The sequence below is a fragment of the Setaria italica genome, chromosome IX, assembly GCF_000263155.2.
Source record: "Setaria italica strain Yugu1 chromosome IX, Setaria_italica_v2.0, whole genome shotgun sequence".
In the NCBI taxonomy this organism is placed as follows: domain Eukaryota; kingdom Viridiplantae; phylum Streptophyta; class Magnoliopsida; order Poales; family Poaceae; genus Setaria; species Setaria italica.
Window position 1 is genome coordinate 35,456,701 of NC_028458.1, and position 12,340 is coordinate 35,469,040.

The 12,340-nt window shown below is 48.3% G+C and overlaps 2 protein-coding genes across 10 annotated transcripts; one reads left to right on the forward strand and one right to left on the reverse strand.

The window, feature by feature from the left end:
* Positions 1–1,345: 1,345 nt before the first annotated feature.
* LOC101760952 lies at positions 1,346–4,869 on the forward strand. 7 transcript variants are annotated; one of them, XM_022823389.1, is made up of 3 exons: positions 1,346–3,606; positions 3,672–3,707; positions 4,752–4,787. In XM_022823389.1, the coding sequence occupies exon 1, from the start codon at positions 1,369–1,371 to the stop codon at positions 2,347–2,349; it is 981 nt and encodes a 326-aa protein (XP_022679124.1). In that variant the 5' UTR covers positions 1,346–1,368; the 3' UTR covers positions 2,350–3,606; positions 3,672–3,707; positions 4,752–4,787. The 7 variants fall into 7 exon arrangements, with proteins under 7 accessions (XP_022679124.1, XP_022679122.1, XP_022679119.1 ...); XM_022823387.1 differs by lacking the exon at positions 3,672–3,707 and having other exon boundaries at positions 1,346–3,671; positions 4,752–4,869; XM_022823384.1 differs by having other exon boundaries at positions 1,346–4,352; positions 4,752–4,868.
* A 35-nt stretch (positions 4,870–4,904) lies between these two features.
* LOC101761352 (cellulose synthase-like protein D1) lies at positions 4,905–10,747 on the reverse strand. Of its 3 annotated transcripts, none has more exons than XR_002675972.1 (5): positions 8,827–9,954; positions 7,408–8,224; positions 6,273–7,328; positions 5,285–6,183; positions 4,905–5,031 (listed from the first exon to the last, which is right to left on the reverse strand). XR_002675972.1 is itself a non-coding variant. In XM_022823383.1 (5 exons), exons 2-5 carry the CDS (start codon positions 9,717–9,719, stop codon positions 5,476–5,478), a joined length of 3,474 nt encoding a protein of 1,157 aa, XP_022679118.1. In that variant the 5' UTR covers positions 9,720–9,807; positions 10,186–10,747; the 3' UTR covers positions 5,120–5,475. The 3 variants fall into 3 exon arrangements, 2 of the variants coding, with proteins under 2 accessions (XP_022679118.1, XP_004983532.1); XM_022823383.1 differs by lacking the exon at positions 4,905–5,031 and adding an exon at positions 10,186–10,747 and having other exon boundaries at positions 5,120–6,183; positions 8,827–9,807; XM_004983475.3 differs by lacking the exon at positions 4,905–5,031 and having other exon boundaries at positions 5,120–6,183.
* Positions 10,748–12,340: the final 1,593 nt, after the last annotated feature.

Below are 12,340 nucleotides of genomic sequence, written 5' to 3' on the forward strand. Positions count from 1 at the left end.
TGAGGCTACAAAATTTGCATTAGTGAAACCTCGTATTATATTATGTTTAGCAAATTCAAGACAACGTACACCATTACAGTGTAAGGTACGCCAGTTGCTATGTCTGCTCTCATGAATAGTTGTTAAATTTGAAGAGTGTATTCCGATACCTGAGATGCAAACCGAACAGCTATAATGGTATTTAATACATTTACATTGTCTAACCAAACATATCATGTAAACAGCGATCCCACCTCAAATGCCCCTATGATTCATTTACAGTCCCGTTACCGTTACCAGTGCGGCAACTATCTAAGTGTAATAATAAGCTAAACATAGACTAATTTTAGCCTAACGAGCGCTAATGGATTTCTAACCACCAATTAGCCATTATATGTGCAAATTAGTCTATGTTTAGTCCTACTATTTGGCATCCAAATCTCAGCCCTAAAAATTAGCCCAGGATCTTAGCATTTAACTATAGAATTTGGATTTATAATTTCACAGTTAAAAAGTTTACTATAGTGTCATACTGTCATATGCTAAATTAGCGATGTTACAATGAAGAAGCCATCTGTTGTGCTTCAACCTAGCATGCGTTTGGTTTCAGGACAACGTGGGTCGGGTCGGAGCCAACCCCCTTCTGTGGGTTGGAGTGAACCCAACTCGTGTTTGGATGAGAGGCATGGGTTGGACCCAGTCTTTAATTTGGTTAAAGAGGTTGAGAGGGTTGGGATGGATATCCTTTTAACACCGTTAGTTGTGGACCCCACCTATCATCTGTAGGGCCCACATGTCATCCTCTTCTCTTTTTTTCCCACGCCATCTTCTTCATCCTCCACCTCCTCTTCTCGCTCCCTCCCGGCCACCTCCTCTGCTCCTCTGCTCGCTCCGTCGCCCGCTCCCTCCCTCCCGGCCGCCTCCTCGCCACCCGATGCCGACCGCCGCCTCCGTCGGGCCGCCTGCTCCCTCCTCCCTGCCCGGCGACGCCTCCTCCTCCTCGCGCGGTGCTGCTTCCTCCCCACCCAGCGCCGCCTCCTCCATGCTGCCCGCCTCCTCGACGGCGAGCACCGGGTGCACGTCTCGGAGCCTGGCGATCGAGGGAGGCGGCGAGCGCGGCGGCGCGCGGGTAAGCGCGGAGACGGAGAAGCACGACGTCCATCTGGGTCGGCGTGGTTCCTCCATTTTGGAGGAATGCAGTGGACCCGAATCTCGTGAGAATATTTTCATCTGGGTTGGATCTAACCCACGTCCTTTTTCAACCAAACGCGGGACGATATGGGTCGAACCCATTCCGACACTACAACCCAGTAACCAAACACAGTAACCAAACACATCCTAGGAAGCGGTCCATGAAGGGGTCGTGGGCTCAGGTTGGGCCGAACGTTCATGGACTACTACCTCTACAGCTCCATTCAGCGAGCCGACCCGCCGGCGGCCGGCCGCCGCTCGCCAAAGGAACACCGCCGTGTGGCAGCCAACCGGCGGCGTTGGAGCGACGCAACGGTGCTCGTCCCATCCTTCCCTCCCGCGTCTTGTCCGCGCTTGCAATGCCAACGACGACGCCTCCGTCCTCGTCCACTTGCTTCCATGCTCCACGCCGCGCGCAGGTGGACGCCGCCGCTCCCTGCCACGCTCGCCGCCGCCTTCTTCTCCTCCAAGCCCCAGCCTCAGCGTCCACGGCAGCTGCTAACGCCGCAGCTCGTCGACGCCGTCGTCTCCCGCTGCCCCTCAGACGGCCTCGCGCTATCCTTCTTCCTTTGGTGCGCCCGCCGCCCCGGCAACTTCCACCCGCCGTCCTCCTTCGACCGCCTCCTCCCCGCCGCCACCCGCATCGCTTCCCGCCTCGGCACCGCCCACGCGCTTCTCCGCGAGCTCCAGCGCCTCGGCTGCCCCATCAAGCCCCGGACCTTCCACCTCTTGTGCTCAGGCTCTACTGGCGCGGGGAGCTCTACCCTCTCGTGCAAGAGCTGTTCGATCAAATGTGCCTCTAGGAATTCCACCCCAACACCTTCGCTTGGAATGATGTCCTCGTCTCCTCGACATCGAGCTCAGCAAAGGCCATTTAGACGCCGACGCGGTGCGGTGCGCTCTGCAGCACTGCCCCGCGCCCAATTACCTTACATACGCCATTGTGCTCACTCATCTCTGCAGGGTGAGAGACTGGTCAGGGCCACAGGGGTGCGGAGCTATTTTATAGAAATGCTTCGACAGGGATTTCAACCAAGCTCTGCTTCTCTCACGGCCGTTCTTGCTTGCTGCAGTAAGGCTGGAACCATGTACGAGCTTCTGCAGCTGCTTTCTTTCGCGCTTGCCTTGGGTTGCAAGCTCACCTCGGCCATGTGGACATGTTTGATTGTTCGTCTGTGACATGAAGGAAGACTGGAAAAGGCTTCTAGCGTGCTGGCAAAGGTGGTGGATTCTGGTACTGCTCCTTCTGTGGTCACTTACACGCCAATTGTCAGTGGATTCTTGCGAGCTGGCAGCCATAGAAAGGTCAGCGAGCTTTTGGGATCCATGGTGTCCACCAGCTGCAGCCCAGACATTGTTCTGTATAATGTTCTGATGGATAGTTTGGCGAACGAGAGCAGATATGATGAAGCCTTAGACATTTACATGCATATTCATGGCAGCCAGATAAAGCCGGATGCATACACTTTATCCACTTTAGCTCAGGTATTATGTTTCTCAGACATAGGTATTCTTCGCAGGTTGATTCTACGCCCAGATATTTCGTTTGATGATCTTGTGGCCTGCAATTCTGTGCTGAGTGCTCTGCGCAAGTCTGGTTTTCCATCAGATGCCATCCAGTTCTACCTTAATAAAATTGTTTCGCGCATTAAGCCAGACAGCTACACTTATGTCGGGTTACTGGATAGTTTGTGCCAGTTGGGAAGGGTATACCATGCAATCGATGTCTACCGTGCTGTCATTGTGAGCGAACCTGAATCAAATGCCTATGTTCATGCAGGATTCCTCTGTGGTCTTGTTAGACAGGGCCGGAGTCTTTTAGCCTGAAGAATTTTAAGAGAGGCTATACATGAAAATTATGCTCTTGATTCTGTCTGTTACACTATTGTTTTACATGGTCTTTTCCGCGCTCATCTGGTGGAAGAGGCTTGCGGGTTGTTTGAACAGATGAAACAATCAGGAATAGCACCCAACACTTGTACATACAATGTAATGCTTTGTGGACTTTGTAGGACCAGGGATCTGCACGCTGTCAAGCAGTTTATAACAGAGGTTGAATGTACTGATGTTGAAATTGACAGTGTATTAGTCAACGCAATCGCTTTCCTAATGACGTCACAGCATATTGATTCAGCTGCTGCAATGATTGGAGACATGCTTAACCTAGGCATCAAACCTACTACCAAAACCTGCTCTTTACTTGCTCAGTCCATTGACTATAAACTTGTTCTGAAGGATAATACTGCTGCTACTGTTGAAAGTGATGGGTCAGAGTCATCCAGTGATCTCCTTGTATGCTCAGCTTCATAGGCCATATTTTGTCAAGTGGACAAGTATATTGGTTCTCTCCAACTACAGTTGTTCATGCACATCTGCATCAAGCTATACAGTACTAAAGGATGATGAATTTCTTCAATGGCTTTCTCTGTTCAGTAGGTACTATACCATTTTTCAGTACTAAAGGATGATGAATTTCTTCAATGGCTTTCTCTGTTCAGTAGGTACTATACCATTTTTCTTGTGATATCCAACAGCAGGTCAGCAGCTATCATAATTGTTGTTAACCTCAGAGATGTGTTTCTTAAATGTTCTACTGTCATGTCACTTTTCACCCCCCCCCCCCCCTTAATTTTAGCATCAACTGTTTTATTTCACGTTTAGATGCAGAATGTGCTTAAATTTTAGCAGCAGATTCAGAACAAAATCTTAGGCAGGGTGGTGTACTGGCGTCAAATATGGTAGATATTCAAATAAGAAAATACTCTAGTGTCTATATGATCATAAGATGGATTCATGCTATGGTCATAAATATAACTGTTCATGGAAACCAAAAACACAAAGGAAAATATACCAATAAATAGTTGATTATGCTATCCATTCTTGTTCTGTTATACTTGCCAAGCCAAACCTTAAGAAAACATACGACTAAATCTCGATTTTGCTTTGTACTAATCACTCGATCATTTTGTTGTCGTAGTTCTGGCAGCTGGCCTCACCAAGGTGGTGTATTCTCCATTCTTATTGCTTAGTGCTGCAGCTAATTGTTGTTTTCATTGTGTTCTTGTAGTATGTATTTGTGTGACTGTTTTTCTACTAATAATCACTTGTGTTCTTTTTGGTAGAATGGATACTAAGGTGAAGGGGCCTGTGGAAATTGATGCGCTCGTGTGCTTTTATCACATGTATGCCTGTTATGGGTGACCAGAGGGCTAGCCCATCTATCCTTCAAGTTGAGAGATAAGGATTAGACAGTTGGTTTGTTAGGATAATTATTGGTTGAGAGAGATTAGATCAGTTAGTTGTTTGTTAGGATATATATTGGATGGGCTGGCCCTCCAACCACCCAAAACAATGCCAACTTTTAATAACTCAAGAACTGCACTTTAATTCTGCAGTCACATGTAGAAAACTTCTTTCACTGGTTGTTTGGTTCTTGCTGAAATACTTGGCTCTAATAATGCAGTAATGAACCTGTGTCCTCTTAGCTTTTATAGAGTAGTTTGTATCTGGCTTATTGGTTTATGGTCATTCAAATGGTAAAATGCAACTGACCTTGATCCTTTGGTTTTAATCTGATACAGGTTGGTGGACATACTGCAATGAAACAGAGCCATCTGAAAAAAATATTGCATAGAGCAGGAAATGAAATAGTCTGGTACTATAAATATTGGATCTTTCTGTGGACTTGCACTCTAAATTAAAGTGTTCATACACTTAAACGATTTTGCCACTTGGTGTTTCACTTGATCTGAGAATTTGAAGGTATGCTTTAGATATAACACAGCTTTCACTGAAGCAATATTACTGTGTAATAGGTTTTTAGAAAGTGACAATTTTCTTTCCTCATTGTTCGCTTTAATCCTGCACCAGATAATAAAGATCAGCATAGTATGTGACTGCTATTACTTAGTTAATGGTGCTAGTTTAGCATTTTAAATTATCAACATAATAATAAAAAACAAGTAATGGCATTGAACTCAACTGGGAAAACTTTGTAGAGTAACATTATTAACATGCTAACAACACATTACACCTTTTTTAGGGGCACAATTCAATTGAGAACGAGCTCTAAAGAAATAAAAAAAATCAGAAAAAATCAAAACAGTGGTTCCACCTTTTGATGTGCTATAATAGATATATATCCTATGTCCTCCGCTCTGTAATGAGATTGAGCTGCAAAGTAGCCCATTCTCTAAACCACAGGGTATTCTTTAGGTCTGCTGCGAAACCTGAATGTCGTTGGGTTGCTTTCAGTAATTTTCTGTATCCATCCAGTAAGAGCTATAGGTTTGAACACATACTGGGTCAAGGGAAAGAAAACGACCCGCCTAACTGCGAGTTGGCAGCTTGTGATGGAGGCTTGATTGCAATCCAGAGCAATGAGATGGTGATGGCAACAAGTCCAGACCAGACATACACAATAGTGGGTGTCCTTCCTCTCCTGCCCATGAGCCCCTTTGCAAATGGATATAAGTGAGCAAGCACCCAGAAGCTGAAAAACACTCCCCCAAGAAGCTTGCTCCATTGTGGGATTGTGCTGTAAATCGTTCGGCTGAAGCCGACAGCAATGGCAACAAGGTTGATCATGATGATGGTGAGGGGTGGTATCATTAATGATGTCCATTTCACTATGTAGAGTTCTGCAAATTCATCCTCTACATCGTCACCCACTTGCTTTGAAGTGAGTGTAAATGAGATTTCAATCCCTGCAATCACTTTTAGAAGACCTTGCAGCACAGCAGCCAAGTGGGCACTAGTTCCACCAATAAGCCAGAATTGTTCGTTTCGCCACCACTCCTCAAGTGCAATGCCAGACCACTTGATCTCCAACATGGCCAAGAGGCAAAGAGTGATGGTGATGATAAGTAGGTATGTCAGGAAGGTGACATTGAGTGTTTGCACAATGAACTGTCCTGAGAAGAGGGAGAGTGCTGGAAGGAAGCAGTAAACAATGAGGAAGATGGATGTGAAGGGATATATACCAACATTGAGGTATGCAATCCTTTGAAGAACCTGTGGACACAGAAAATTGGTTATTCTTTTGGATGAAGGATCCACGTTATATAAGAGATAGTAATGCTTGAGGAGTATCTAGTGCAAACCTTCATTTTGGAGCTGGCGAACAATGCATTGTTACGGGAGAAGAAGATTTCAACAGAACCAGTGGCCCATCGAAGCACCTGGTGAAGGCGGTCAGTAAGATTGATAGGAGCAGTGCCACGGAAGGCATCACGCTGTGTGACACAGTACACCGACTTCCATCCACGATTATGCATGCGGTACCCTGTCACAACATCCTCAGTGACAGACCCATAGATCCACCCCACCCGTATACCCCATTCTGTCTTCTCCTCATACCAACATGAGATCACACTGATTGCTTCTGCTACGATGGATGCATCTAGCATTTCACGAGGGATTGTTAGAGCACCAGGTGGACGCCCATTCTTGACAGATGGATGGTCAGCCAAGGGTCTTCCCTGAAACTCTGCTACTGGAATGGAGTCAATCAGAAAGCTTGAATTTCCAAACTTCTTTGGGAACGTTGCCAGGTTCATGCTGTCCCCATCAAAATCACCCATTCGAAGAGCCATTGTTTCCTCAGGGTTAGCATTGGAAGCCGATGCCTTGCGTCGGCGTGGGAGACAGCAACTACAGAATCCTGGGCTGTGATCCTTGGAACGAGGTGGGTCAAAGCCATAAAGCGCAATTCGACGGAAGAGGCATCCAGTACCAACGTACACTGGTCCTTGCAGACCATCAAGTGCACGCATGTTGACATCAAAGAAAACTGTATTGTGGTTGGCATAACGATCAGAAGGGTCGATACCTTCAAATCGCTGAGGGAACTGCACATAGCAGAGGCGGTCACCACCACGGTCCATCATGAAGCACATCCCCTCCTTTAAGGCCTTTGAGTTGTAGACATAGTGATCACAGTCCAGATTAAGAATGAATGGGCCATTGGACATGATTGCTGATGCACGGACCAGTGCATTCATAGCGCCTGCTTTCTTATTGTGATCATATCCTGGGCGCTTCTCTCTTGACACATACACCAGCATTGGAAGCCGTGTATCCACTCCTGCAAAGTCAAGAGGTGATTTTTCATTGATGTTCCCGTACATCGGCATGTCACTTGGTGGTTTCAGCATAACCTGAGATACAGAAGAATGCATATGTTAGTATAGTTCTAGACCAGATGGAGGTGATAAATGATTGTGATGTAAGCAGCACCTGTATGATTCCTGCGTGATCACCTCGGGCATGATCCTGTGAGGGTTGGAGCCAGGTACCAGGCCAGTGAGTGCCATCAGCCATCCATGTTGCCTTGGGAATCTTCACCGGCTCAAATGGTTCATCACCTCCAGCCTTCATCTTTTCTCTCTGAAGGTTCATTGCCTGGATCTCTTCACGGGCATGGTACGCATCAGAGCGTCGGCGGATGGCATCTGGCAAGCCATTAACACGGACCTTGAACTCATCGTATTCACGCTTGATCCGCCTTCTGTCCTTGACAAAGTCTGGCTTCACCTTGTTCTTGAAGGGATCTCTTCTCAAGTTGAAGTAGCTGTCAGGGTTCCTGGGTTCGATGTCATGCTTCCTGCAGAATGGCACCCAGAGATTGGCAAAGCTCGCTGCTTCAGCCATCGCTTCAAAGGTGAGCAATGCCCCTCCATCATCGGACACATAACATGCAAGCTTTTCAACAGGGTAGTCAGCTGCGAGGATCGAGAGAATTGTGTTTGCAGTGACCAGGACTGGCTCCTTCTCTGGATCGGCAGTTGACACAAAGATGTCAATTCCAGGGAGATCGGATTTGCCTGTTGGATTGCTAGGTGTGGGCATCTCAAATTTCTCCTTCAGCACAGAGAGGTCTGTTGCACGGTTGATAGGGCACAGCTTCGGAAGCTGGTCCAGTACCCATGAGAACGCAAACCAGAGCTCACAGACAATTGACATTCCCCAAAGCCAAATGGCGTCGTCGTTTTGGTGCTTGATACGCCACATGAGGAAGAAGGCCAGTGCGACCAATCGGATTAAGACGAGGAGCCTGCATGGGAGGAACAATAGGTGAACAGCAAGACAAAGAAGATTCGATGCTATAAAGTGGCAATGTAGCAGCAGAAACAGCTGATGTGTTTTTATACATGCAGCAATATAATTCAAATATCTAACACCATGCAATTTTGGACTTTTTGTTTTTATCTCTCAAATTATTTTAGTATAAGCATAGATATATACTCCCTCCTTTCTAAAATGTATGTCGTTTGGGGTTTCTAGATACATAGATTTTGTTATGTACCTAAATATAGGGTTATGTCGAGATACATAGCAAAATCTATTTATCTGGAAAAGCCAAAACGACCTACATTTTGGAACGAAGGGAGTAGTAAAACAATAGTTTTTTGGGGAGCACAACGGAGCACAACGACCTACATTGTATCCTGCAAATTAAATTATGTCCAGTTGCATGCAAAATGGCTAAGCTATTCTCTTTATGGTGGATAAGCAAAATGGCTACAGCACTTGCGTTGTTCTATTCTTTGTTACGAATTCATTGGTAACGGTGTGTATGTATATTCTTTCAGGTAAGCAAAACTGTTGGCATGTGGGAGTAATAAGATATGAAATGCAAGATGATAAAAAGGTCACCTGTAAGGACTGATAACGGCAGCTGGAATCCTGAGCTTGCGGGTGAGCGGCCGCCATGGTTTGGCCAACAGCTCCTTGGGGTGCCCAGGTCCAGCCGGGGCGCCACCATCGGCGTCATCGTCGGTGCCGTCCTGGGGCCAGATGGCATTGCCATAGCCATAGGTGCCCTTGGTCTCGAAGAGCCAGCGGTTGTGATCGAACTCGCCGGACTGGTTGACGTTGGTCTGCTTGACCAGCGACAGGCGCCTCTCCATCTTGTGGCCGTTGGCGCCCGCGGGCCCGCGCGGCAGGGAGAGCGCCCGCGTGACCTCGGCGGCGCCGGCGAGGTCCTCCCACTCGGTGTTCTTGTACGGCTCCTTGCACCCCGGGCAGGCGGCGCCGCCGGCCTTGACGGCGTCGGTGAAGCAGTCGGCGCAGATCCTGAAGTCGCACTCGCAGGGGAGGACGTCGTCGCCGCGGGCGTCGCGCATGGCCCTGGCGTCGCAGCCCTCGACCATGCAGGCGCTGGCGCCCTTGCCGCGGCCGCGGCGGCCGCCGGCGCCGGCGCCGCTGTCCTGCTTGTCCATGACGTGCGCCCGGGTGACGCTGTTGAAGCCGCCGGTGAAGAGGGAGCCGGAGACGTAGCGCTCCTCGGCTCTGGCGGCGCCGCCGTCCTCGTCGTCCATGGGCTGGTTGTCGGGCGTCATGGGGATGTGGACGTGGTAGTCCTGGAAGTCGACGCTGCTGATCTCCGAGTCGAGGTCGTCGCGCGAGTAGCTGATGAACCGCCCGGAGTCGGTCCGGCGGCCGAAGACGACCGTCGGCGCCGAGGTGGGCGCGGTGGGCGGCTTGCCGGCGCCCTGCGGCGGCATGCGGCTGGAGGCGCTGTTCTTGAGGATCCCCTTGGACGCCATGGCTGCTCGAGTACTACTTCTTGGCCTTGGCCTTGGGCCTCTCGTTCAAACTTCAAAAGTGGCTTTTGCTGTGTGATGCTATGGCGATCTGCAGAATCCGGTTTGCCGGAAACAAAGGATGGAAACTTTTGGCGTGAGCAGGGCCGTGGCACCAGCGAAACGGGCGTGCAATAAAAAGGAGGGAATTCACATGAAAAGCTAAGTGGCGAAGGAATTTTGGGTCGTGATGAAGACTTGCTATGCATGCTGTGCGATGATGCAGCAGGAAAGCATGAATGCAGGAGCAGATGGAGTAGCCTGCCTGCTGATGCGCAACAAAGGAAACGAAAAATGGCAGGAACTGAATGCTCTGTTTCTGAATTGGTGTTTGCAGGAACAGGGCCGGAGCGATCCATCACAACGTCATACTCGTGGAAAGCGTACGCGTAGAAGAAGAAAGAATGGACGGGTGATGCTTGTGGCATACCTTTCGTTCATCGTCTGACGACTTGACGAGAGAGACGGCGATTGATTGGGAGTTGGAGCTTGAACCTGTCCAATGCAGTGGATCGATTCAGAGGTTGGTCAATGTGTCGCAGCAGCAAACGAGGCTTGAGAAGAGGCTCTGGACGATGTGCCGTCGCCCATGGCAAAGCCAGCTTGCGCCCTGGCGTGGTTATTTGAATGCTTTGGAGCTGGAACCCATCTGATTGGTTTGGTAGGGGAGGAGGGGAGGCGCCGGAGAGGAAGCGGGGTGGGGCGCACGTCACGAACGCGGAACGCCCAGGCCAACGCGCGCCAACCCAACTGATTCCAGTCTGAACGTGCTCGTTTCCAGACTTGAGACTCCTCGATGCATGGGAACAATTACTTCGATCTATCTGCATTTTTTTTTTACCTACCTGATCATGCCATGATGGAACAATGGTCCAAAGTCAACCGCTAAGGGCGGTTTGCAATGGAATAAGAGGAACCCTGCGCTACTTCGTCGTGGGGAGATGAGATGGAACAAGGGTCGTGCTTGCCACTCCTCCCATCCGTTCAGGTCTGCCTGCACACCACATAGCCGCATGCGTCTCGTTACGATTGACCTACGAGAGCTCATGGTAAGCACTCCATCACCAGATTTTACACTACCACCAGTCGCTTTTTCCTACCCTCTCGCTTTCGTTGAATTTTCTCCACCACGGCGCTAACACGGCAGACCAACTCTAAGGGCAGGGACGACCTCCTCCCCTTGCAGCGGTCAACACAGAGAGAGTTTCATCATCACCAACCAAAACGATGATCATGCACGGCATCACTCCACATGTCTCGTGTGAGTTGCGCACACGACGACCGATCAAGCCCCTCAATTTTGCTCCCAACTCACGCTTGCCGTGGTTTAATTCTAGCTTGCCTGCTGACCCTTGCGAAGTATATTAAACGTGCAAGCATCAGATAATAGAAGGATGCATGTGTAGTAGAAAATTGGAGTCCTAATCATTCCATAATGGATCTTAGCAGTGGAGTACATGCAGCTTGCCAGCCCTGTAGGACGACGACGACTCTACACTCGTGCACCGGCACCCTCCACTTCTTCCAGTCCACATAAATATATATGTGCACCCTGCAGGTACGGTAGGCTACACATTTGCTTCGTGCATTTCTCTGTCGTCGATTGGCCTCTGACACCCACAGGTCTAGCAATTCACGGTCAAAAGTATCTCAACTGAGACGGTTTAAACCAAATAATCCCGTTAGTAACCGTTATGCACCTTGAACATCGCTTAGGAACAACTCACGTTCATGTATCATTTCTACATCATGACAGCCATCACAAATAATACATAAGAGAGAGCAAATTTTAATATTTTGATTACAAATCTTGATCATCTAACAAAGGTTAACAACTTATATCTACAACATATAACAACTAGAACACGAGGGTTTTTACTAGTTAAAGTGAGGTTTTTAAACAACAATTTAGATGTAGTTTATGTCTAGTTGGTTGTGTTGAGCTCCCCACATGAAGAAACAGTAAGTCGAAGAGCTTAATAATGGCATGCAACATGTGAACTGTTGATTGCCACCTTGATAGACGGTGGAGAGTTTGGGAACAAACCCTAGCCTCTTATATACCTTGCTCAGGTGTGTTAGAGAGTTGCTGAAGAGAGCCGAGAGCAGCAGCCATGAGTTTAGCCCATAGAACAACAAAGGAGAGGCATGAGAAGAAAGGAGAAGAAGCTTGCTATCCAGATTGGTGTGTCATGTTCAACCATCATCAAGCTTATGATTGGAGGTGCAAACGGAGTTGGATTGGCGTCAAATTTGGTAAGCTCATTCCATACTTGTAGCTCTCTGATCCGTATGGTTTGTTTGAGAATTTGGTTAGTGGAGTATCAGATTTAAGGGGGTTCGTCAGCTCTGTTAGCAGCAGATTCAGCAGTGCTCAGCTTTGGTAGAAGTGTGATCTGAGGGGTTAAACGGGGTCCGATTTGGCTGAAACTTTGTCAGATCGTGGGGGACTTTGGTGTTATTGCTATTTTTGTTGTATCCAGGTTGCAATTGGCTTGTTGGTGTTGGTGCTGGTGTTGCTGAGATGTACCTCTAGATGATGTAGAGAAGACTCCTTGTACCCATTATTGAAATACAGTGGAAGA

Bases quoted from the DNA above. Each gene is read 5' to 3' on its own strand.
- LOC101761352 (XM_022823383.1), bottom strand. From the start codon at position 9,719: ATGGCGTCCAAGGGGATCCTCAAGAACAGCGCCTCCAGCCGCATGCCG. The intron at 8,225-8,826 runs GTGACCTTTTTA...CCTCCCATGCAG, and splicing joins GCCGTTATCAGTCCTTACAG to GCTCCTCGTCTTAATCCGAT. The intron at 7,329-7,407 runs GTGCTGCTTACA...TCTGTATCTCAG, and splicing joins ATCACGCAGGAATCATACAG to GTTATGCTGAAACCACCAAG.
- LOC101760952 (XM_022823387.1), top strand. From the start codon at position 1,369: ATGGACTACTACCTCTACAGCTCCATTCAGCGAGCCGACCCGCCGGCG.